Source organism: Excalfactoria chinensis, chromosome 5 (genome assembly GCF_039878825.1).
Source record: "Excalfactoria chinensis isolate bCotChi1 chromosome 5, bCotChi1.hap2, whole genome shotgun sequence".
NCBI lineage: Eukaryota > Metazoa > Chordata > Aves > Galliformes > Phasianidae > Excalfactoria > Excalfactoria chinensis.
The window spans coordinates 42465151-42492469 of record NC_092829.1 but is presented as its reverse complement, the minus strand read 5'-3'; the positions used below and the strand labels follow the sequence as shown (position 1 = coordinate 42492469).

The 27319-nt window shown below is 45.5% G+C and overlaps 1 protein-coding gene across 3 annotated transcripts in view; it reads right to left on the bottom strand.

Annotated features, from left to right (window-relative positions):
- MOB2 (MOB kinase activator 2) overlaps positions 1-27319 on the bottom strand; it is a 106346-nt gene that overhangs the window by 15538 nt on the left and 63489 nt on the right. For 2 of the 3 annotated variants that reach the window (XM_072339015.1, XM_072339014.1), the window contains exons 2-3: positions 2678-2838; positions 1378-1471 (exon numbers count right to left, since the gene is read on the bottom strand). In XM_072339015.1, the coding sequence (XP_072195116.1) occupies positions 1378-1471; positions 2678-2838 (255 nt within the window). Of the gene's footprint in view, positions 1-1377; positions 1472-2677; positions 2839-22483; positions 22676-27319 lie in introns of those variants that run through there. The other variant, XM_072339013.1, reaches the window with a different exon arrangement.

Here is a 27319-nt window from a genome sequence, read left to right as displayed (position 1 = left end):
TGCTTACAGGCTCACTACAGAACGAAGCAGCAGTGACCAGCTTCTCGCCACAACCCCCTCTTAACCCCTACTTCCTATCAGTTTGAGATCAACAGGTGAGACCAGTTCTTTGGACAGCCAGTACTGCGTTAATAATTCCAACTCAAGAAAGTCAGGGAGCGAGAATCAACAAAGCACTTTTACTGATCACCACCTCTGGGTGAGGGACGCCTTGTTCGCCTTTGATAAAAATCTGGGACCAGTAGAGACATTTTTCCTTTCTGTTCCAGCCTGCTCTCAGGGCCTCTAACGTGGCTTTATATTCTCTCCTGACAGTTTTCTTTCCAACTTTTATACACAAAATTGTCCTCCATACACTTTGTGTTCTTCAAAGCGCTGTCAAAGAATGGCCCTAATATTAACTTCAGGCGTGCAAGATAACAAGGCAGCCTAGTGCACAAAGCAAGGATCCCTGTTAAGCACTGCGTAATTCTCATTAGGGACGCAATGCAGAGCCCTGGCTTCTGTTGCACACATCCCCTACGATGTTTGTTTGCTGTACTGAACCATGAGCTGACTGCTCAGTTGTGGGTTTCAGAATCTATCTCGGCTATATTAATTCCAGGAAAGGCAAGAGGAGGAAAGAACAGGACTATCAACACATGTGCTGGAGAGGAAACAGCGCCCAAACAACAAGCTTATTCATAATCAAGTACATCTCATATTCCATTATGTTGGACCGTGCTAATCAAGAGGAGGAGTTTATGGTAAATTTTTCTTACATTCGCCATATATATTGCATTTAGCAAACCACATACAGTACAACTACAAAGCCTTCTTTCATAAGGGACAACTGGTCAACACTTAGCAAGTGTACCAAGTCCTGCAGAGAGAAAGTGCCAATCCAAAACATTTTCTGTACTCTGTGCAAAGCTGCCACTTGTGCCCTCTGCTCCCAGGGGCTCCGGCAGACAGCCAGTGCCTCACGTCAGGCCAGAGGTTAGCCGTCAGCAGCCTGGTGCTCTGTCAGCATTCCAGCTATCAAAAAGCACCCCCTGACATTTCCACAGCTCATTTGTCCTTCCCTGCCTTCTATGGCATCTCAGCGGTGTTACCAGTAAGGACAGTTTTCTCCTTGTTCTCCTCCTCCCTGCAGGCTGCACACGTGGTAATTTGCCTCTCTGATCTGACCTTACAAAACCAGCTCCCAGCAGTCAAAGATCCGGTCCTCCTCGTCCTCCACAGCACCACCACCCTCCACTGAGAAGAGGGAAAAGGACACTCAGCTGCCGTGTCCTTTCTGAGCACGGAGACCTGCTTGCCCCGTGCCTCCTCATTACAGTATCTTTCCCCAAACTCCTCTCAAGGCTTTGTGGAAAGTAAGAAATGCTGACTTACGTATTGCACACTGCCATGGTCTGACACGACTCTCCTGTACAGAACTCTGAGATTGTACTATATTGTAAGTTGATGTGATGAAAGAAAGTTGTTGCTGAAAAACAAAGGGAAGAAGTTCAGAAATAGAACACTTGCAAACACCGGTTGTCCTCCCAACGATTATTTAAATAGATCGAATTAAGTGACCTCAGCGCCTTAAACTTGCATACGTACTTAAACATGATTTAGTTAAATGAGTCTAATGATGAACTGCAAAACAAAGAGGTACAGAGAATGAAAGCTCTTGTTTTGATTTAAGATGAAAGCGCTACGAGGCTTCAGCTCTTATTACTCACAAAGCAGCAAGACTGGAAAGTGTCTCTGTCATCAGCCTCACCTTTACAGTAAAATGCTCTGTTGCAAGCTGAAGGCAAACCATTTTCTACATTCTTTTGAAGTCAGACTTAAGATGCACAGTGGCTACAAAACAACGTTACCAGTCCTAAAGCTGTATCTCTCTTGAAAAAATCAGCATGAAAACGAATACCCTACTACTGTTTAACAAACCTCCTGAGAGATTCACATTTTCACACTGTGGGACCCCTCACTTCTTCTTAATGAGCCACCATAAACTTTTCTAATACAGATCCAAGTAGTTTCTTGCTACTGCTGCACTCTGTTGGAAGCGAAAACACTGGGTGAGAGCTGCAGTTTGAACCAGATGAAAGAGCAGCACAAGAAAATGCATCAGAACTGAGATGCGTTGATACAGCGCTCAATTACAGCAGTCGCTCGCATCTTTTGAATCCCAGTCTGGCTGCAGTTTCAATTTGCAGTAATTCCACCAAAGCTTGGATGGAATGGAGAGCAGAAATCCGACCAAAAGACTCCTAAACTTCTGGCTGTTGAGCAGCACTCAGCTCTCATAAGAACCTTACTAAGCTACAATGCTTCCGGCAGACACACAGCTTGAGTGAGAAACATGCTGAGCTGCACGTGTAGCAGAGCAGTCAGAAGGGAAAGCGATGGTCCTCTCAGGAGCCTTAGAAACTTCAATGCCCCTGGTACCAAGGGAAGACAAAAGAAGGAACCCATCCAGCCTCCCCAGTGCTGAGCACAGCTGCTTTGTATAAGACAGCTTAGTTACCATTCATGGTATAATGCCATGCATTATGCAGCAAGGCATCAACAGTCAAGGCCTGCTTTGCTAAGCACTGAAAACAGTAAAAAAACAACAACAACAATAAAAAGCAGTGAATGAATGAGGTGTCTACTTGGGTGTGGGCAGCAACCTCAAGGGCTGCGGGACCAAAATACTCACTGTTGCTGGCGAGCCACTCGTTGAGGTCTATTTCTCGTGGTAACATCACCAGCTCCTTGAATTCAAAGTCGGTAATTCTGGACTTGGTGTACTCAGGCTCTAGGTAAAGTTTCTTCTCTTCCGGCGCTGGCTTTTTACCATTTGGCTTTCCCTTGGACTTCCTGCAAGAGACAAACAAGAAGCTGGGTTAGATGGGTTACCTTCACTGCTGGTGAGCAGCTGAAGAAACCTGAAAGAAGCCCAAACTCCTGCATCGTGTCCCTGCTGTTTCTCCTGCTTCCTGTCCCCTCAGCCCAGCTCTCTAAATAAAGCATAAGATGGAGAAAGCGCCTTGAATTTCTGTCACTTTTCTTTTTAAGTTACTGGGAAAGTTTTGTACGGTGTAAAGGACTTCAGACTGAGCAGCTGCAGCTCCATTCCTTTTCTGTCAGTTTAGACTGCAAGTTACTTGGGAGAATAGCAGCCAGTCTATACCTGTGAACAGCTGTGGCAGCAAAATGGTACTGCACGCACAGGACATACTCCGATGTGAGCACACTGCCCACCTGCTGCATCACAGCTTACTGCCATCTGCAGTGAAAGCAGGCTGGTGCAGGAGGGCGCTGCTTATTCAAAGCTACAGCATTACTCTGTACTGCATCCCTCCATTCTCAGGTTCCACACTTCCTTTGGAAATGAGCAGTGGTGACTCCAGGAGCAATGGCAATACAAAACAGCTGCTGTCCCAGCTCCCAGCGTATCCGAGACAGCACAAACAGCAGTTTGGTTTCTTTTTTCCTGAAAACCCTTTAAAGTGCAGTGCAAGCAGCTCCTAGCAGAGCTGTGTCATGAAAGAAGCCTCCATGAGGATTTATCAAAGCAGACTAACAGCATCCCATAAAGTACGTTTCTTCCATGGCACACCATGATTTTTCATCTCCCGTTTCTTAGTGTTTGCTGTAACTACTAGAGCTTTGCTCCCACCCTGTTTTTAACACCCTCAGACTAGACTGAACACAACCGGAATTCCTGGGATGGGGTTTCAGGACGGACATTTGAGCAAAGCCAGTGGGCCAACACTCTGCTTTATTTAGGCTGTATGTGTCCAAACAGCTGCATATCCATGTGTTTCTACAATTAAAACTTCCACCTAGTTGGAAACAGAAGCTCTATTTAATGGGGAGGGGGGGGAAGGAGGGGACAAGTGTAGTAGGGCAATGTTTGGTACACACTATCAACTCATGAAAGAGATGCTGGGATTTTTCAGTGCCAAGTTTTGGTTAAAGAGTGGGTATTTAAGGACATGCAAAGCCACGACAAGTCCACCTTTGCAGATAAGGACACTAAGTTTGCTTTTGAAACATATCAAGGCAATTGTTTTGCATTCTGGCTCTTAGCACACTTAAAAAAAAACCCAAACCAACCTTCAAAACACGCCTCCAAAACACACACTTAATTTTTGCCTTATGGCTGAGTTGCACATCTTTCCTAGAATGGTGTTTCACACGTCAGTGCTTTTCCCAAAGAACGTACGGCCCTTTGGATTTCTCTCCTTATGGGCTCTTCGCTGACGCACACACCAAACCCATCCTCAGAATGACTCACAGTCCCCATCTTCAACACTGCATTTAGTAGGCAGAGGCACGCTGTAACTTTCTACAGCTCAGTCACCAGGACTGTCGCTGCTCACCACACACAACTTTCATTAAGCACTGTCACACTTCTCCCTGCCCACCAGAGTGACCTCAGGATGAGAAAGGAATGCCGTCATCAAGGGAAACTTCCAAGAGCGGTGCGATACGCACACTCTCACAATGTACTTTCATGCCACAGATGTGCAGGAACAACCACAGGTGATCTCCAGTCCAGAAGAGATGGTTCCTCTGTATTCTACACGTTCATGAGTAATGCCACAGTTAGGACAGCTGTGACACAAGCATCTTTCTGAAGACTACACGCACAGTAGGAGAATCAACTAAAACCAGTACTTAAGATGACCAGCTCAGCGTATAACTGCTTTTCTTTCACATTTCCTGTCCTCTCCTTTCTCCACAGCAGTGCATCCCAATCCAAATGAAGCCTACAAGATACATATCCCTTAGGTTGATTTAATGAAGTAATTTGAACTAATTCACACAGCCGCTGCCCAAAGGGATGTCCTGGGACCTGTGAAGTCAGATGTTTCAAAGCAGAATACTTCTAACACAGAGGAGTTACTCAGACCGGCAGATCCTGGTTCTCAGCTATGCATTCTTGTCTCCAAACCCTTATATTTGCAAGATTGCTTTTGAACCTCATCACGTAAAAGTGACCCGGAGATAAGAAAGAAGCATCCATGAAAGAACTGCAGAAGGGCCTTGAAGGTATTTAAGAAGGTATGAAAGATGTACTTCACTTAAGCCTGGGCGTGAGGCTTCAGATTTTCAGAGAACTCAAAATAATACTCAAGGAAAACACAACGGCAAGAAAGAACAGTCTTGTTTGTAACCTGACTTTATAATGTGTGACACAACACGTTTGTCCTGTTCCCTTCGCAGGACTACCATACTAAGATTTGAAGCTACCTTACCCTGACAGTAAACAGCATAAATCCACTTGATACCATGCGCTTGGCTCTGAGCTAATAAAAAAATACTCAAGGGCACTAATTTGCCTAATTCCAAACATAAGCTGCCTTACTCCTACACTGCTAAAGTCAAGCCTGGCGTGTTCCAAGTAGCACCTTCATACCTGCTGGACCTCTGCAGAGACACTGTTAACGTCTATCCAGAACGCACACTTTGGGTCTGTTTTTTCCAGCTGGTTGGCTGGTGAAAGGAGCAGGTTTCAGACATTCATAGATGATTTTTTAAAGAAATGAGAGTTGTAATTGAGTAACACTCGGGCGGAATATGCTTACAATTTAAAAGACTGGTTTGAAAAACCACATTAACCACTTGGGAGAGGAGAAGCAGCGTGGATAGAACAGACACGTACCTCTGCTTTACTTCAGGATACTTAAACCAAGAGCCCCGGGTCAGGGCTGTACCACGTCAGCAAAGAGCAATCCTCTGAGTGGAGGAGGAGGGAAGAGAGAGACAAAGAGGTCACAGATAGTCTGTCATAGAGCCAAGACTGCAGAGGGAAACCACGGGAGGAAGCCGGATGCAGGAGACTGAGGCAGGCCTTGCAGTGAAGAGAAGCGGGTCGTGTTTACCTCATTCTCACTTCGGCATCTTCTTGACATTTCAAGGAAAGAAACAAAAATTCAGTGCTAGGTATTTCCCACAAGTTTGCTAATGCAAACCATTATGAGCAGACCTCACACCAGGAAAAATAACCCAAGCACACCCAAAGCTCATCTCCACCCAAACGTCAGTCCTTTGCTGGATTAGTACAGGCAGCCACTTTGCATCTTTCAGCAGATGGTGAGTCTTTCCATAACTGCCTCAGTCTGGAACTGGATCGTTTCAACAGAAGCTTCCTGAAGGAACCCGTGCCCTGCCCCTTTCCACAGCTTTGCCTCAGTTTAAGAAAGAACCCGTCTCACAGGTATCATCACAAAACCTGCAGCAAGGCCCGTGAGCACTGATATGAAAGGGCTTTGATTCACGCCGCTGAAACCTGAATGTCAAAGCACCTTTTTAACTTTTAGCAGCTGCTGAGCATTAAAGCAAGACCACAGCATTTGTTTCTACGATCCCAGTTTCATGACCTGCATGCAGTTTGGTTGGGATATGACATGGCTCAAACACTGTAACTACAGAGATACATCCCAGTTATAACAACGCCAGGTTTTGAAGTGGACAGCACATCTTTCCTCAGGCACAACTCCAGTTACAGTGTCAGGCTTTCTAGCGTTAATTTAATCATGCTCAGTTCGGGTTGCAAGATCATTGGTTTAGCTTAGAAACTATCAATAACAGTCAGTACTAAAGCATGTTCTTTGCAGACTTAGAAAGCTGGAGCAGACAACAGTATAGAGAACACAGTTTAAAAAACATGATGGCATACGATCAAGAGTCAACAAGTAACAGCAGTGCCCCATATAAACCAAAGCTCAGACATGTAATAAAAAGCAAGAAGTTAACAACTTGGCTTCTTTCTGCTCTCCTTTCCCTCCTGCTCCACCACTGTGCCAAAGGCTCGTAAGAAACCACCATCTACCTGAAACCAACTCCAAGTGCGCAATGAGAAGCACCTGTTACTCTCTGTCGTGTGCTGCAAAGTGTTTAAATGCAAAAGGCCTTCTTCCATTTTTTGTTTTAAGGTACACAAATACAGAAAAGAACGCATTGCCATTCCTGAGCCGTCCCAAACGCCCTTATAAGGGAACACTACGGTAGCAAACATAAAGCAGCACATTCAGAAACAGTTCATTCGTCCTGCTTTCAGCGAAAGGAAATGTGTCAGAAAGAGCAGGGTTGCATTGTTCTACTCAGGAAACACCCAAATCCTTCACCTGCAGTCTGTTTACTGGAAAATGGAACTCGGTGTCATAAGGGCAGTACCTAAAAGACAAAAAACCCACATGCTAAAGCTAGCAAAAGTCCTGATTCACGTTTCCCTCTGTCTGTCTGTCTTAACAATGAGAATTCTGCTAAGTACGCCAGATCAGCATGCCCCCAATGCAGCTGAAGAAGCAGCCACTGCACAGCAGTATGGGGAGGTCTGACCAAGGTCAAACCAAAACCTTACTATCGGTGCTTGACTATCAATTAAGGAAAGAACATACTTAGGGAAGCCAAGGAAAGGCAGCACTCAGCAGTTTTTACTGACAGGTGAACCAGAGTGATTATTAATTCTTCAGATAAGTCCCAGGATAGGTTTGGTTTTGTTTGGTTTTAAGCACTCCTATAAGATGCTGTGGGCCAAGTTACACCCAGGAAGAAGATACAGAGAAGGAAAAAGAGATGGTAAAAGAGAAGTCACACATGTGAAGCATCACAACAGAAGGTTAAGCAAACCAGCTCCAGCCTGAGTACGTTCATTACTGCCTGGGCGTCCACAATCAGCTCTGTGTTCACCTCAGAAAACACAGCAGCTGGAAACTTGCCTGGATCTCACTGGAGCAAGAGTGGTGTACTGTAACCCCAGTGAGAAACGGGCCTGCTGGGCCACCATCGTCTTCCTGGGCTAAGTGCCTTGTTCGGATTCAAGTACAAACACCAGTTTCTCACGTTGCTTTGTTATCCCCTCTCAGTTAATCAAGATCCTTTCCTTATCTCTCTCCTTTCTCTCCTGATCAGATGCCAGTAGCTTTTTTGGTGCAAAAAAAAGCCTTCTTTGAAGCACCTTCAAAGCACTATCCAGGTATTAATTTTAAAACCATATGAGAGAAGTATTATTCCCAATTCATAGCAAGAACTGGCTTTCAGATTCAAAGTTTATTAATGGCACAAAGACTAAGATGTGCTTCACTTTCACCTGATACAGCTTGTTTTGATGGAAGCACATGGGAAGCAGTCTGATTTAGCTGAAAACAGGCCAGGAACACCCTGTGGACAAGTGTGGACACTCTGCCCTGCCTGACCGAGCTCACATCACTTTGGAATTGTAGCAGGCATCCAAGGTTTGGGTCAGATGAGCCCTATTTATTACAAGTTTGACCTCACAAGAGATAACAGCGGTTCATTAAATCGATGGTGCATTTCAAAATCATCTCTGCCTATTCAGGATTCCAGCTATCTGACTCTGCTATAAGTGCTGTCTTGCTGTGCCTTTCTTATGTGGCATATTCAAGGCTGGGAGGTCTTTTTGTTTGTTCGTTTCTAGAAACAAGCTCTACACACAAGAAAATCAACAGGACGGGTCCAGAAAGCTTTACGTGGCAAATGCCTCCCAACTTGCAAACTTAATGATGCACAAACCACCTCAAGTCTGCAAGAATCAAAACTATCAAAGATAATGAAACTTGCACTATGAAGAGACTTATTTGGCTAAAGATTTTAAAATAATCGGTGCCATTTACTACTCCAGGTTGACTGGTATCACCCCAGGAATCCCAAACCAATTTACAAGTGCTTCCCAGCTGTGACAACTAGTTGTGACCCAGTCAGTGCTGGCAAGAGCGAGAGCCCAAGATTCATAGCGATGCATACAAGTGTGGCACAGAAAGAGAACGCTGTTTGAAGGAAGATTAAAAAGCACAGGATGCCCATGGAATGTTCCAAAATCACAGAATGGCTTTGGTTGCAAGAGAACTTAGAAACCATCTATTTCCAACCCCCTGCCAGGGGCAGGGTTAATGGGGACACAGGGGGTTACCAGTTTGTGCCCTACAACCTGCATGGCTCGCAAGCCATAAAGTATTGGGGTTGAAATGCTGCAATACCAACTGCAACATCTTTGAGGAGAAGTGCCTTCTGAGAATTTACAGTCTCCAACAGCAACACGGCATTACACTGCACTCAGGGGCACCTCTATACTACCAAGTTAGCAGACACATGAAGCGATCTTTGCCATTGATTCTTGTCTTGTTTTTTTTTTTTTTTTCCTTTTCTTTTTGCATTGTCAAGTTTTAAAGCAGCCTCCACAGCCCACGTGTTACAAAGTAGTCCTGCCAAACCGACCTTCTTGTTACTCTGAGGCTGGGGGTTAGCTTCTAAAAACACAGAATGAGAGAGGCAGTAAACTAGCCTTTTAACAGTATATTTTAGGCCGATCCTTATGACCTATTCCAGGTTTTTCTATTTTGCAGTAAATGTGGGGTTGTAATTCAAATTCAGTTGTATTTTCATGGCAGTTTCTCCCCCTTTCCCATCTTGGTGTAAAGAAATGTGGGAGCTGGATGGAACAGAAGAGGAAATACAACATACACAAGTTAAAAATCTGAATACACCAGCTCTTTTCCTCTAACATGCCCCCCCCCCCCCCAAAGGGGAGAAAACCAAAGCTCTCGGCCATCCATGCATTTCATAAGGAAAAGCAGGCTAACTGCTCAAAGATTTACTTCTTTCCCACCCCCCCATGATGGTTTACTGTAAGAAGTTATCAGTTAATTTCTGGATAAGAATCTTCTGCGTAAGTGTGGGAGCCTTGAACCCATTCCCAGCAGGAAGGAAACAGTTTTATGAGTGAAGATTTGATTCCCAGTGACAAGCACCTACCAAGAACAACAAAGCAGCAGGTTACACCAGCTCTTATACCACAGCTACGAAGGCTGTGCATTTTCCTACCTTGGCCATCCTTATTTCCAACCCCAGTCCACAGTCATCTCCCCTCTGTTAGGTGCAAGGACTGGAGGCTTAAAGGCTGCAGTCACCTCAAAATAACCCCTTGGAAATTCAACATGTTTATTTATTTGTACATGACACAAGAAAATTGGAATTGGCTTCATTTGTAACAGAAGCGTAGTTGGAAAGGAGAGAGAATATCTGCATTTCTGCTTGCCTTTAGAACTATACGTGTTCAGTATCGGCCTGGGGAACTTTCAGCAGTCCCCATGTGCTGCTTTAACCAAGACCAGTGCTAAGACTTCAGCCCCAAATGCCACATGCCAGCACACCCAGACCACGAACCCTGGGTGTACACGTACACTCTCAGGGCCGGGAAAGAGAAAAACATCAGCATGGGAAGGGAGACCGACCGTGTAAGGTATTAGAATGCAAGCCCAAACTCACTGCATCATGCAGCACAACTGTTCATGGATTGCTGTGGTCAGACTGTCTCTCCAGGGCTTGAGGAAGGAAAGACACTGCATTTTCAGACTGTCTGTGCTTCTTCTCACCCCATGTTCTCTGACAGACCCCTGTGACCTCAGCTCCATTCTTCCCACCTCCTGCCCTGGGTTAGTTGCTGGGCTGGGGTACGGTGCAGCTTTAAGGAGGCTGCGCAGAATAAAATGTCTTTGGCAGCATTTCTGGTCCTGCTCCTTCATTTTTGTTCTGTTTTTAAAAGTTACCAATAGTTTATTTAAGGGGAGGAGGAAAGAAGAATGTGCCCTGCATGCCAGGGAAACTTTTTCTCCTGGATTCTCATAGTGACTCTTTGCCTTAAAAGGGAATCTTTGCTTAGCCTCCGGATGCTGCGCTGAAAACAGTCGGTGCCAAGGCATGGCAGGCATGTTAAGGATGACAAATGCCATAACATTATTTTATAATGCTGCTTCTCAGCAGAAAGCCCTGAACAATTCTGTAGGCCCAAGCTAAGTCCCAGCTGGTGCTGCTGGCAAAGCAAGGAGAACACAGGGCACCTGCAGTACTGTCTCCAGGACATCAGGCTTTTCCCTTCTTTCTGGAGGATCCCCCACCCACCTCACACCTCTCTCTCCTGCACCCTTTGCCTGATAACTCCTGGTGTCAGCTCTGCTTGCCCCTCACAGTGTGGCAGCTGCACGGCAACTGTTAGGATGGTCCGGTCCCTGCTGATGGCTGGGTACTGCTGCCGCTCCTTCCCTTCTGCTCAGGCTTCCCTGTTTTCTCTTTAATGAAACTCTGGGAAGAAGGAATACAGAGGCATGGCCAGGCTTGCAAACAATTTGGTTATTACTACAAAAACGCACAGAGTGCATTCTTGTGGTAAAAACACGCTGGACTTGAGTTTCCTTTCTTCTCCAGGCATACCTGCCAGAACTCCTCCCCAGAGCAGAAGCTGGACCTGCACTCTCCATCTGCCTTTGAGGAGGGCCTCCTGGATGCAAGGACCCTCACACAGGTTCAGCTATTCACCAGCCAGCAAATGGGAGGGACTGATGGGGACGGAGCCACAGCACCATGCAGGGTACAAGTGCAGATTACTTCTGGGAGCAAGGGATGAAATTTAGAAGGAAGCATTCACCAGCAAGAGGACAGAAAGTGATCTTATACCATTCATTTCCATTTTGAACTGTTTCTTCTACCTTTATACACAAAAATGCCCTCACATAGCCAAACCAGAAGATGCCAAAGCAAAGTCTCAGCAAAATTCTTGTCCCAAATGATTCAGTACAGTCCAGGATTTTGGTAATCTGAGGATTAGGAAAGTTAAAAGACACAAATCTTTCCTAATGCTAATACACAAGGGCTTTACAGAGCCAAATTAGGACTGCTGTAAGAGATGCAGTAGGTCACATATTCAGAGTGTCGCAACAATTAATGTACCCAATGCTTAGAACAAACCATAGAGCAGAACACTGCGTCATAGGTGCCAGAGTCCTCAGCATGTGACAGAATTGGGGCGTTTTCTTCTCATCTTCGTTGTTTGCAACCCTCCAACTGTGAGTGAGCTCTGGCCAGCTGACAAAGCAAACCCAAACCTGAGTAAAATAGAGCAGAGACCTGCTTGGAAACGTGTTTCTTAGTGTTTTCCCCTGCTGCAGCAACTCGCCCCAAGGAGGACACTTTCAGAGCAGACCTGGAGAGCACATGGGGCACAAAGGGAGCAGAGAAGCTCTGCTGTGAAATTCCACAGGGCAGCTCTCCAACAGCATCACTGCCCAGCCCTTTCTGAAATTCTTCAGCTACAAACACAAGTCGGAGCCCTGTGTTCTGGGGTTTGTCTTGTTAACATACAGCTCATTTTAGTTCCCAGGCATATACTTCGAAGCCACCAGGATGCTACCATACCCTTTTTCCCTCTTAGAGGAAAAGGTCATTCCTGTTGTAGCAACACAGACTCTTTTTTAACCATCCACAGTGGGGCTTGCTACGTGTGTGTATATATATATGTATATATAGCAATCCTATTCCAACTGGAATAAGATTCATCTCACCTAACCACAGATATCTGCATATATGAAGATTCATATCTGAATTGGCTATATCCTTTTAAAGGCAGCAGAGATAAATAGCTTTGTGTATGTGTGTGTGTTTTATACTGGACCAATATCTCCACCTGAGGCAGAGACCTACAGCATAGCTTAAGTTTCTGCAATTAGAACACACAGGCAAAGGAGGAAAAGGGCTCAGTTGAGAGCAGACAAAGGCAGATGCCGTATGCTGCAGAGGGAGCTGTGGAAAAGAACAACAAGAACAAGTAATCTGCACTGAAATTTGAACGCAAGTAAGTTACAACATTCAGAATAGCTTTTTCAATACGATCATTCTGGAGACCAAAAAAAGCTGTTTGCAACGAACAAGGAAAAACCAAAACCCGACCAATTAGCAACAACAAAATACACCCGTATGTCTCAAAGATTTTAGATTCTGCAAAGGGAGAGCAAACGCACTGCAGTAAAAGCATGGAGACTTCTCTGTGTGCTTTCAGACAAAGCAGTCAACTTCAGCAGTGATTTTTTATTCATTTTTTTAGTTGCTACTTTCTCTGCTGCAATCTTCCATTGGAATACACTTAAACCTTATTTTGACTCCTGCATTATGATTAGATTCAAGTTCTGGCAGCAACCACTCCCCCTGCCTATTCTGATGCAACCCTGTTATCTTCCCAGGAGAGCACATGCAATACGTTTTGGTCCACCTTTGCAGGGAAGGAGTTCACCACCAGAGCACACAAACCACTGAAGACACTACTTGTTATCTTCCAACCCAAACTGTAGAGCTGGCAGATTGCAAAGGTATCTTTCCTATTTCTCTGAGCAAATTTGATTTGGAACCCTCCTGGCCTCGTAAATGTGAGATTTCACAACGTAGTTTGCACAGAGTTGCTTTTCAGAGTAGAACTGTGCTTTAATAGCTAGGAATTATTTCACCATGGAAACCTGGCTTTAGCGCTCAGACTTCTTGCTATATAGCCCAAGATACACAAATGCAGACAGCCTGCTCTGCTCGGAGTACCAGGCTGCAGACAGGTTTGTCTTTGTACACAGATGTTTGACTTTCCTCACAGCCCTTTCCCCACAAAAACATTCATCCGTCTAACAGTGCTCACTAGATTTAGGTACTAGCATAGCCTAATAAAAACCTACAATAAAGGATGTGTGTTAGAGATGCGAAGCCCAGCTCACCACCTTACCCACATACCGTGATTTGGAGGACAGATACATACAATGTCAAAGTCTCAGCTGAATTTTATAAGTTCTGCACTTTCTAAAAGTACAAAGGAGTTTTAAAATCTACTTTATAACTATTGTAAGCAGCACGAAAGGTGGCAATGTGGGCTGTAAGATGCAGTCCCCGAGCAGTTAATGGGAACGCTCACTGTGAGTCAGTGCTCCCAATAGATAAATACCTCTCAACATGGTGCGACATGTCAGCTCACAGCTGAGCTCAGCCACAGCTGCTGCCTCTCACTCACCCCAGCTCCCCAGAGGCAAGGAACAGCACGGGGCTGTCTTTGTTACTTCCGGCAGGACCGGGCAAGTTGTGATGGAGGCACAAAACGTGCCTTGCATTGGAAGGCTGTGCTGGCTGCTTTATGGGGACAACAAATTCAGTAAAGTCTTAGATACAGAGCATAGGAAATAGCTATAGCTTGTCTTCACTGCTCACACACAGTTTTGCATGCCTGCACCTGTGAACTTATTCTTAAAGTATTTGTGCTTGCACACATACACAGCTTGTTGCACCAAGATACAGCTGTGAGGAGTTCATTAGATAACGAGCAGGTTGGGCAAAGAAAAATCAACATGAAGCAGCAGCTCCACCTGCAATTCAGATCCACTGTATCAGGCTTGATCGCTGCTTAGGTCTTAAGTGATCTGTGGCATTTTTATTATGAAGGATATTCAAAAGGCTAGAAGTTACCACAAGTCACGGTCAGTTCTCTCTCAATATCAGCTTTAAGGATCAAGAATGAATTTATTCTTTTTTCCCTTCACATTTCTCTTCGACTTTTTTCTTTATGTAGAAGAAAGTCAGTTGAGGGAAATCCAACCTCTCCTGGCATTCCTCAGGTCTCGTGGTAACAGAACAGTCCTTCCTGGCCTTAATACAGACTGTCTTGTCAAAGGAAAAACAGTTCCTAGTTAGAAGGCACAAACTGGATCTCCTCACAGGGTAAGAGAAGAGTTGAAGGTAAAAGGAATTACAGTATCATCTCCATTAGCTAACTTTCATTAACAAATACCTATAAAACAGCTGCTAATCCAGCTATTGGTTAATTTTTAAACTTGGCAACAGAATGATGCAACGCTGCCCATTTGGTTTTGTCACCACTAACACACAGCCCTTTCCCCACCATGCTATTGCAGTGATTCCTGACCCTGATTTATTACTTTCCAGGATACTCTGAGGGAGCAGGAAAAGCTGAATTAGACCTTTATAGATACATACCAATCCATTGGCAATCACAAAGAAACAAGAACACATATCCAAACTTGCAGCATTACCTTCAATGGCTTCTTGAAATATAAATCCATTCTTTTAATTAAATACAGAAAGTGCAACCAAGGAATTGGTTAAGGAACAAGTCATTGCACACGCAAATGGCAAGCAATACCTTTAACAGCCTGCATGAATTCACAGTTTCTCCATTCACACTAGCAAAGACTATTTATTATCTAAGGTTCTTACCCAATACACACTGTGGAGACATGCTTTTACAGTAGCCTTTCTAACCCAGCATCACACCCCAAATCAAGGGGTGGTTATGACCAACTCCCTTCAGACACAGCCTGCATGGCTTGTTTCAGCTCTTGGAGTATTAGGCAGATCACAGTAGCTTTGTAAAGAGGCAATCATGTGGACTGGTGCACAGCTGCATTAGTAGTTCCACTGCAAAGAAATTAAAGATGATCGCTAATAAGGGAGCAACTCTCAAGAGAGCAACTTCATCACTGGATGATTCAGTTCTCTATACTTAAGTCCTTGCTTTAAAAATCAATAGGGATCCTTAGAAAGCTTGTAACAGAAATCAGTCAACAGATCTGTTACAACTGATGATGTAACTAGACACAAAGACAGGCTCTGAATGTTGAAAAACAAGTATTTCTATTGAGACAATACAATTTCCCTTCACTCTCGAAGAGCTGATCAGGACCCTAACTTGCCTCCTTCCCTTTGCATGTTTGTTCTGAATAAAGAGGTAGTAATGTTGTCACTGAGGTCTTCATACAATGAGGAACCAGAACAACCTACTTCATAAACATCCTTTCCCTCATCCTGTCAAACTCCAACTGCTGATTCTCAGCATATGCCTTTCTAAGTCTTTGGTGTTCTGAATCTGGGGTATGTTGTCACATTGGAATCAATGGCAAGTCTGGCGAGTATCTAAGCATGAGTGGAGCTAGCAAGGACACAGAGTCATCTCCCTTGGCATTTCAGCGTTGAAGTCATCATAGTATCATAGTATCATAGTATTGTGCGAGTTGGAAGGGACCTTAGAGATCATCGAGTCCAACTCCCGGGATTCGAGCCCTCTGTGTAGCAGAGCGGCACTTCTACCCCCTGCTCCACAGGGGGGGATTCGAACCCGGGCCCCCTGGTGTTGCAAACGGGAATTCTACCGCTGCGCCACCGGAGGCACACACGAAGAATCCCAAGCTGCCTTTCTTAATCAACTCCAACTCTCTGTGGCCTGCTGGGATTATTTTGTTCAGACACGGAGCTGTTAGAAGTTTTTGTGCTTTGTCTCTATCTGCCTTCCCGAGGACGGACAGCTGCACTCACTGCTGATTCCTCCTTTTTCAAAAACATAAGGAATTGGAGACAGCCACGATGTTCCTTCCACCTGGGGAGCAGCTGCTACAGACAGTCCCTGTTGTCTGGGCAAAAGTACTTCTACACTGGCTTCAGTACCAGAAAGAAATTGCAAAATTAGCAGAGCAGCATTTCCAAGCGAGCTTGAAAAACCTACCTATTAACCAATGTTAATATTAGGCCTCCACTGGCCTAATTTTTACTTCTTCTTCTAATAACTTACTTCTGAAAAGCAGTTTTCCTTCAAAAAGGAACGGGTTAACCCATACATCCAAAGCCTTGCTCTTTCCAGAGGCTATGTGCCAGCACATCTTAAAAGCAAAGTTTCATCTTCGCTAGGAACTATTTGCCAAAGTCTTCATTAAGACTCTGTTGAACCCCGTAGCACCAGGGATTAAGGGAAAACATTAGGAAGAACTTCTCAGCAAAAAAAAAAAGTAAAAATGCTTTACCCAACTCAGTTTTGGCATAGCTGCAGAAAAAGATATATGATAGGAAATGAGTTTGCCTTACCTATTTAGGGAGATGACAACTACCACCAGCAAAATGTATTCCTAACAGCACACCTCTTCAGCAAAGATCATCAAGAATCAGAAGAGAAAAGCTCTCCTGGGTCTAAAAGTAGAGACAAACCAGGAACTGCAGTCAGCTCCCAGAAGGATGAATGCTGCACGCTCATACTTTGTGTGCATTTATATCTGAAACCATCTTCCAGGCAGAAACGAGCAGTAACTAAGATCATAGAGGAAACCCTACACTGAAACAGCCACATACCAAAGAAACATATTAAAAGAAGGGAGGATGATTCCAGAAGCTTCAGATTACAATCAAATCTATTCTAAATTGTCCACAAGGAATTTCCAGAGGAGTACAAGGAGGACACTCATGCTCCTAAAACAGAGGAAAATGCTGTTAAACCTCAGGCAGACGCCCATCCTATACTGGGCTCTCAAGATACCTTGCAGGGTTATTTCACCACACAGAGGAATTTTAGCAGTCATCTCCCTCTGGCTATCACTTCACCGGATGTAGAGCACGTAACCAAAATACGGCTCAACATTGTGAAATACCTCTGAATGAAGAAAGACCAACTTCTTCATTAAGCTAGCACGCTGTATGTGGTTCAGAAGGTTTCATAAACACACCAGGATCGTGACACTCCTGCAGTGCATACAAGTGAATGAACTGACAACTATCCCAAGGAATGGAGGCGTGCCGGCTGCACAGGTCTGCTCAAGAGACACAGCCTCTTTCCAGAGTGTAGCTTCAAGTCCTGAGCTCCAGAAGGTGAGCAGGCTGTTAGACACCTCCAGCAGAGGTATTGGACAGCTTGTAGTGGGGCTGAGCTTCAGGCAAAACAAGACCAACTCTGCAGCCCCCACCAGAAGCAACTTTACTACCTGCACACACAGGGAACTGACTGCCTGAGCTGAAGATAGGGCCCTCTGAAGGGCCTGCCCTGGCTGGTTGAGTCCCCTGCAGCCTGCTCTGCCCCGGGCCAGAACACTCAGGTGAAAGAACAATCTCCAAAAGCCCATCTGTGCTTTCAGATGCATGGAAGAGCTACCTACAAAGCCCCGTGTCCTGGTCACACCTTGCCAGAGCATGAGACGGTGCCGACCCAAAGTGCCTTTTGTCCTTCCCAAGCAGCACAGCAAGAGTCCCATGGATGTCACTGAACAAGAAATCACCTCCTGTTACAGAAATATTCAGTGAGACACAGCAGGACAATTACTGATGTCAGTTGCCCTGAACCATAAACATTTTGAACTATTTTGGTACAATGGAAAGTTGTGGGAGGGAGAAGGAACAAGCATAGGATAAAAATAGCTGACACGGCTTTGCCTACAAGCCCCTTCCCACCACACTGCCTTCTCCCTTCACTTCTCCCCTCCTCCAACTTGTGCATTAATCAGACTAGGCAGCATTAATTACTTATAAATACCATACATTGGAATGAGTTGTTGCAAACAGTTTCAACCTGAAGTAGGATATAAATGCATTTATTTTGGAATACTTGCTTCAGCCTTGTCAAAACGCACATGCCACACATTTGGCTGCGTGAGCCAAGGCAGCCCCAGCAAACAAGCTCTGCTTCTACCCACCTGTATCCTGTTTCATGCACATGTTAAGGATGACTGCATGATCACTGACAAACAAAAGCCAAAGTCAAAATTAAGCTGTTTTCTTTCTGATCTTGCTGTGAATCAAGGAAGATAAGGGTTACAATTATTACTATTTATTTTTTTTTAGAATTTCAAAGCACTGGGTGTAAGAATATCTAAGTGCCATCCAAAATGCCAACACAAGCTTGTCAATTCATCTATGATGGTATCATTTATCACACTATTGCAAGACAAATTGCTACATTCTTGGAAAGTGACTGCAAAAATTCCACTTCATTAGTACTGCCCACAGTAAGCATGCCTACACAGAAACGGCTTTGTTTTGTAGTTTGGTTCCCAAATCAATCCCTGCACAACACTGTAAGACAGAAGTCTCTCTCTGGAGAAATGAGTTATCTATTCCCACACTCACCCTGGACTATATGTACATACAGAAAGCGCCATATTTCATCAGAAGCAATTAGACAGTGGTATCACAACTCCATAGCCTGCATTACTCCTCTTTTACAACACCATATCCCCAGTTATTGTCAGCTGTCCCAAAGGGAGTAAGTTTCACAGGAGCTTGGAAAGGATAAGCACTGACAATAAAGATGCACGTAAGTATTTCCAGAAATCCACCCATGCAGGACTTGCAGTGCTGTAACACAGCAAATGCTGCAGTTCTGAGCTGCCCCTCAATCAAGACTCTGCCTCTGACACTGGCAGTGCAAACCACATCCTCACGTCCCCATCCGCAGCTCTGACTAGCAGCTGCCAGTTCTCATGGCCAGCTCAGTTACCTGTGGGGACCAAGAAGGGGAGACGTCTCCTGCAGCTGAGCTTTTCCTTCCAATTCTGCTGTCCAAGGCCAATAAAAAAGCACACTTCTGCATGGTCATCAGCAGTTTTTAAAAGTAGAACAATATCCAGGATTTCTACATTGCTCTTTTCCCCCCTTTTCTTTCCCCCCCTTCTGTCTCTCCCTAGAACAACCAACTTGTAGGAAAAAAAAACACACGCAACAACTGCATCCCTTTCAGTGTGTTCTGTTTCTCCCCCCCCTCCAATCACCGGCTATAAAAAAAATTACACACAGTTCATTACAGGAGAGGGGAAAAAAAATGAGAGCAACATATTTCAAAAACATCTGAACTGAAATGAAAGCCCTAATTAAACACTGGGCTAAGGAACACACAACTTCATCTCAGCTGCACTGTGATTAATCTAAAAGGGGAGATGGCACTTTTCCAATGGTATTCTAATTTTTCTTTTAAATCATTAGAAGCACGGAGCCTTGGTTCCATCCCTTAAATGTTAAACACGGTTTGCTAGCCCATACGATGAAAGATATTCACATCTCCAAAGTTCTTCATAGTTGAATCACTAATTTAAAAGAGTAGCAAACCTAACAGTTGCTTTCATAAAAAATTAATGAGAAAGGCTGGGAGCACATCTGCTGCTTTTGTTACGTTTTTTGCCCTTTCTGGTTTGGTTGTCTTTCCACACGCTCTTTTTTATCACCTCTCAGGTGCTCACATCGGCTGCTGCTTCTGGTGAATGAATCCCCTCCACTTTCCCTCCCAGAACCCATTTTTCCTTTGGCAGCTCTTACTCCTAGTGTGACGCAGACACTACTTGGCAGCAGCAACCAGAGGGACCACAGCCTACATCACCAAGCAGTGAGAACAGGAATACTGAAAGCTTGCAGAGGGCACGTTATTTACAGGCATCCACAGCTCACTTAACTGTTGTACACAGGGATCGCTGAAGAGGAAAGTTGTACTGCTTCAGTATCTCGCAGGATAACTGAGCCTTCTAACTGCCAACCAGTAAATCCTCAGAGAGGCAGAAGCAGAGAAGTTAGAGAGAAGCTGGGTGCTCTGTCCCTTCCCAGGTGTGATGCTCTACAAGTGCTCGGTGGCCTGGGGAGGAATGGCAGGGTGTGTGGGAGAGGTGACAGTGACGGTTTCCAGGACTAAAGCACAGCAGGCTGTTCATAACATCACACTATGCACAAGCAGGATATCTCCGATCTCATCCCCATGCCACAGTAAGGCCTGATCAACACAAGAAAAGTGGCTTCACCCAAAACTCCAATTCACCTTCTGCACAGATAAGAGGAAACTCAGCAAGCAGCATTTCAGAGGGGTGGGCTGAAAAGTGGTATTTGATTGTCCTGCACTCACTCTGGAATAGACGGTCAGCCATTCCAATGAGTGTAAGACTCACCTTACTTCAATCCATATGCCTACAGTATCTATACCAACAAGAGCGCCAGGCTGGCAACGCACCTCTGCAACCAGTCATGCTCAAGTGTCCTTTTCTACCAGCACTAAAGCACACAAAGCTCAGCCATGGATGCCCGTGTTCAAGAAAACCCTCCACAACTGGCACCACTTTTAACTTAAACCAGGTCCCATATGGTTCCCTCTTCTACCACTGCGGGGCTCCCACTTTAAGCACCTGATTTCTGCAGTAAGGACACTTTGGTGACTTGGCATTTATGCCGGATCCTGGCCAGTTACTGGACTCCTCTCTGAGCTCTTAGCAGAGGAAGAGTTTCTATTTTTACAGAACAAAAGCTGAAAAGCAAAATGAAACCACACACACAAGGTCACGCGTTTCTGCAAGAAAAGAACCAAGACAACCAGTCTGGCATCTAAAGTAAGTTTGTTACTTTACACTTTCAAACTCAAAAAGGAGATAACTCAGAATGAAGAGACATATGGGAACAAACAAAACCCAAATCACCTCTATCCTCCAGTCACAGCTGCAGCAAGGTTAAGTGTTTGTTGTTAATTCCACATCCAAAATATTTCATGCACAACAGCAACTTTTTCCTGCTTTCGCCACAGTTTTATAGCGTGTGTAGTAAAGAAACATCACGACAAAAAAGCAAATAAAGTTACGTGCACCTTCTGCACGTAGTCCAGTTGCAGGAGAAAGGAAGAGCTTTTGTTATGCTTTATGAAAAAGCGCACACTGAGCACACACAGATCTGCCCCGCTGCTCAAGTCACAGGAAGTTACCTACGCTTTATGATAAACTGCCAGGGATACCAAACAAAAGGCTTGGCACTGCTTCCCTGCAGAGGCACCCATCTATTTACATCTGGGACCGCTGCCAACAGAGCAGCTACCAAGAACTTCAAAAGGCTCCCAGCATGAATAGCAAGCTGCTGGCCAAGGGATTTTATGACATGACCAGCTGCCTAACACCATATTGAGTGGTGTAAACTCCCCAAAAATACCAAGAATTGATGTTAACCTTGTTAAATGCCGAGAAAGAAACCTGAGTTCCATAAACTAATGCTTTCCACAGGAAGGAATTTATATATTTTTTTACAGAAAAAGTGTGAGCGTAACACAGCACTTCTTGAAAAGCAGCTCTGAGTGGTTCTTATCGAGCTGCTTGTGTCAGTGAACGTGCCCCATTTACACAGGAGTTCCATCCCAGCCTTAATAAAGGCTCCCCAAACCCGTCCAGGGAGAGAAGGCATGAGTCAGAGGAAGAGAGGGATAATGTTTCTGTTGACAAACATTTAACAATTGGCAACCAGTAGTAGGAACAGGGACAAATGAAAGCTTGCCAAATAAAGTTACGCTGGAAGAACAAGGCTCCTTTTTGGAGCAGCACTGCCATTCTTCACCCAGCCGAGAAAATATCCAACCACATTTAGCCAAAATAAAAAGCTGCAGTTGTTGAAGAGCAAGGCTACTAATCCTAATGTTTGCGGTGACGTTTTTTCCTGCAAACCAGGATGGGTTTGAACTCCTCTGAATCATATTACTGCACGTCCTCTGCCAAAGAGTCTGGTTTTGGTCTCAGCAGTCATACACGTCTCACTGTTCACAAAACTCCTGAGCATCATGAGCAATTTTTTCCCCTCATCTTATACGACATTCCTGCTCGAGGCATGCCAAAGCACGTGCGGAGCCTCGATCAGACGCCTTATCCTGGGGAACCAGGTCCTTCGCTGTCTGCTCGACCCAAGAAAGCCAGGCTCCCGGGAAGCAGAGTCAACCCCGGCTTGCCGCGCTATAGGCGGACAAGGGTCTCTACCCGAGCAGCTACTGCTACTCCAACTTCCACACCCGGCTGCCGCGCAGGACCCGACGGGAGCTCAGGGCACCGCGGCAGAGCGGCACGAGGCACCTTAACCCTAATCCGCGGCGCACGCCTCCCGCTGCCCTTCCTCCTCCCCGAGGCCGCCGAGCTCTCCTTACCGCAGCACCTTGCCCACCGCCTGCAACACCATCTTGCAGCTCAGTCCAGCCTTGGGGCTCTGCGCGTGGACGGGCCGTTCGGCGGGCAGGCTGCACTGATCCCCGACCATGGTCCGGCGGAGCGGGGCGCCGCGGGGCACGGCTCGGCGCACCGCGGCCTCACGCCGCTCTCCCCGGCCGCGCCGCCCGCCCCGCCCCGCCAATGGGCAGCGGGGGGCGGCTGCTCCGCCCGGCCCGCCCCGCTCCGCCTCCCGCCGGGCCGGGAGCTGCCCGGGACGCAGCGCCCAGCTGTGCCCGCAGCCGGTGCCTCGGCCCGGAGGCGCCCCAGCGACAGTCGTACGCTTGCCACGAGGTTTCCCATACGCACAGACCTCAGGCGGGCACCGTACGTCCGGCTTCTCGCCGAACCTCCCCCGGCACGCACGTGTCCGGCAGGCAGCTGTGCCCACGGCTCTGCGATGGGGCTTTTTAACAGAACTGGAACGGGTACGGTGCGACACAGCCCAGAACAAACAGTGCAGAAGGCACCGCTCACTCTGGAACGGTAAAGCCGACCCAAGACACAGAACAGCTGGGCTTGGATGGGACCTTAAAGGTCAGCTCTGTCCCTCTCCCCAGCCACGCAGAGGAAAATCTCTGCCTTATAGCTATCTCCTTTTTAAGGAGAGCAGTAAGGAAAGAGAACTGCACGGACATACAAACAGGAATCCAGTGCTGACTGGGAAATATCTGTGAAGTTGTCCAGCCAATTTTAACACACGCTGTGGGCTTTGCCACACCTGCAACACCAAATGCCCTGGGAGAAAACTGTTCTGTTAATTTGCTAAACTGGCACCACCTGTAAAAGCAGAAGGCCATCAGACATCTCCAATTGAGTGCAGCACAAACAATGCCATTACTGCCATCAGCAGCCCGGCAGCAGCTCTGCTTGCTCAGCTCAGCCAGGAGCACAGCTGCTACTTGCACAAGGCCGAACTACAGCCACATGATGCAACTTGGAGAAATCGGTGCTACTCTGACCCAAAGCACCTACACAGGCAGCAGTATTTTGCTGCCTTTCAGTCACACATGAAGACCAAGCATCTGTGCCCTCACGAAGGAGGTATTTTCATCCCCACTGTCCAAGCAGCCTAAGACAGGGTTTTAATGGCTTTGCTGACAGGCACAGAAAGCCTGCAGCTCAGAGAACAGAGCTCAGCTTTCCGCTCCACAATCCTGAGAGCTTCACACAGAAGATTATCCAACCTCTGAAAAATCCATTGCCCACCCAATCTTCTCCCAGAGTAACACCAGCTTGTCACAGTAACACCACAGGCAGCAGTGCTGGCACACAGAGGGAGAACACCTGCCAGGAGGGAAGCTGCCACCTTTTTGGTCTCCAGTGAAATCTGCACAAAGAGAATTCTGTTTGTGAAAAAAAAAAAAAACATCTTAAAAACAACAAACCTGTGACATAAAGCAGCTTAAGTTTTAATGAAAGCCCGTCTCTCCAAAGTAAATTAAAGAAAAATCCAGAGGTCAACCCAAAATAAATACAGTCCTGCAGTGCTGTACTGGGAACGCTGGCCTCTGTGGCTGAGGGCTGCACACACACTGCAGAGGTGGAGCTGCAATCTCAGATGGGGGTCCGAGTTCAGGGACAGATGCTCTGCCATTAGGACCAAAAGACCAACTGAAAGCTAGTTTTTAAAGCTGCTATCTTCCCACTTTGACCTAGATAAATGACCCACTTCTCTGCTTTGCTGGCTTCTGCATCGAACATATACTTTCCTTACCCATACAACCCCCTCTTAGCCCTTCCTTTTCCTATCAGCTCCTCCATTCATACAAGAGGTACCCCTTTGGGGATCATTTGTATTGCCAAACTTTATACAAGCTGTGGGGAAACCCAGAATCTCAAAGTCAATTTTAAATGCTCCAAAACAATACAAATTAAACAAGATTATTGTAGGAAGCACAACTTAAGCAGGTACGCTTTATTTATAAGGTATCAGCACACAGTAATTTAAAACTTGTGCAGTGTGGATTCTCACATTTTAGTAGGAATCAACGCATATGCACAGACAGAAACAGGTTTACTTGAAAGCCGCTGCATCCAGAAAGAGCAATACTCTATCTAAAAGCAGTGCATGTACTCAAATGCAACCATCAGTATGATCCCTGTGTACGCATATTCCAAAGGGAGCATATCTGCATTTCCTTAAGGGTGTGTCTTACAGCTACCCAATATTCTGGCTATTTGCATCCATCAGTAGCTGCTTTTTCACTTGCTTCCTCAACACCCCTGCCCATAGCAACTGCTGGACCCAGCCCTAGAAACAAATCAGGCTTCCACAGCAGCAAAGAGCTTTCTAGACACCCCCTGCCCACCACACAGGCTTCAAAGATGACCCAGAGTGCACTGAAGTCACCGGGAACATGTTACCAGAGACACCTGTGGGTACCAGCTGCTCCAACTGCAGAACAGCAACATCGCCATCCAGCCCTGGTGAGCTAATATGGACACACAGCATTTACAGATGAGTATACACACTCAGAGCACACACACCCATGGGAAGTTTTCTGCACTGATCCCAACACTGTCAGAACCAGAAAGAGAGCTTTGCAGCCAATGCTACTCAAACTTCTTCTCAAAGCCTGAGCTAACTACCAAGTCAAGGAATGGCATTTAGAAACATTATGAATAATGTTTTGTATTTAAACTGATTTTATAAGCATCAGTTGAACAATCATATATTTATTTGCCCCTTTTAGGCTTCCATAAAAATTAAGTGGAAAGCAGCCATGATGACGGATACTAGTATCCAGAGGGCTGGCCTGAAAAGAAAGTGTGTTGTATCAACCCAGACAGGCAAAAAATGTTGGGGGCAGAGGAGAAATCAACCATTGTTTTGCTTCAAGTACAACTCAGCATCTATATACAAAAAATGAGGCTTTCCAACATCAGATTGCAAAGTTCTGCTTTAAATTAATGTGAAATATATTGCGTGTCCCTGCCCGACATAGTGTTTAAACACCGCTAGCTAATTGGTCTTTCTGTTGGACTTCAGTGTGCCCTGCTACTAACACAGCCAAACACATTTCCCACTTACCTTGCATCCCCAGTACTCTGGAACCACTCAAAATTAGCAATGCAAACATGTTATCCTCTAAGTAAGCAATAATTATACCAAGATTACATTTGCGCTCTGCTCCGTAATGCTCTCACAGCAGCAAAAACAGCACAAGAAGCTCTGCTCTGTAAACACAAAGACATCAATTTCAGTCTGTCTCCTGTCCAAAATCCGTATCAACTCAGTCTCAAGAAGTAGCCTGGAGGTGGTCATAATGGAGGGGGAATAGGACAAGATTTTGAGGGCGTACCTTCAGCTCCATTCTTGAGATAAGGGCATGAGAAATGGCTCTTCCTGACCACACAGTGCTGCCTTATCACAATGGCCACACACAGTTCAGAATGTTTGTGCGTAACAGATTGAGCTTAAGAGAAGCACATTTAGAAGTGCCATGGTGCCTACACCTGCTGCTTTATTGACAGCTCTGGTAACATGGCAAGCCTGTGTCTCATCCTGCAAACACCACCTTTGGCCTTATCAACGGTGTGGGGCTTTTCCTGCAACAGGCAGAGAGGAAAAATGGCACATGATATTCTCACCTAATCTCTAACCTGAGAAAAATCAACTGCTGCAGCAAGAACACCAAACACATCAAAATAATGGTAAAGCTTCACCAGGAACTGCTACAAGTTTATACGATGGTGTTTTGGAAAGGGTGCACAAACTAAGAATAGAGGGCTCAGATCAACAGAAATAAGATGATTAAAAAGGAAAAAAAGAAAAAGAAAGTGACTGCTGCTGTATGTACCAAACAGAAAAACCCCAATCTCATGGGCACTGCATTTCTGGCACACGTGGAGACACACCTATTGTTCTGAAATCCATTCAAACATCAAGTTAACCCAGGTTCATTAAGAAGCATACAAAGATGAGAGCTGAAGACGTTAAAGGAAGCAGCATTAAGAGCAGCTCAGCGGATACATTCAGCTTTACCAGCACTGAACAAGTACCCAAGAGCTATTAAGAAAGAATGTGATGCTCGTGCTCAGACAACACAGTGGAGAAATGATGCAAGATAGAGGGCAGAGTGGATTTTTATCACCTGCATTCCAGCCGGCCCTCATGAATTAACCCCCTCCTGAGTGATGGGCTGCGCTGCTAAAGACACCATCAGGACACATTTTCTGAGCGGCTCTTCCAGGTAAGGTTGGAGCACACAGAATCTTGAGTCTGTGATTTGTCCTGGAGCTGAGAAGAAATACCAGATCCAGACTGGACGTGGGCTGGAACATCACTGAAAATTTCACCTTGTTATAAAAATAATTTATTTTAAAAATTTAAAAATCAGAACCCTGGCAAAATAACTGCATTCTGCTTAAAGTTTCCATGTCTTCATTGGGGAATGTTCTCAGCTTTCTGTGCTAAGCTGATGTAGCCTATTGCATAGCCCCCCATTTCAGTGATGCATGAAGCAGTCCCTACCATGTACCTTTGTCACACAGTTCATTCCAATAACAACACCATAATGACACAACCTTAAGAGACAGCTTTCCTCCTACCAGTTTGTGAGCCAGTATCTTTAGCATGACTGTATAAAGGAACAATAAACTGGAAAATATCTGTAGACAAACAGCTCTGATCTATCACGCTCACAAAACTACCTTCCAAATGGATGCAGCTTGCAAGGCAAAAGCCTAGCAATAACTCTGGGTGACACTGGAGGCACGTGCCAGGCAAAATCCATCTGAGAGAAGGAAACCTCATTCTTTCAGTAGCTGGGAGG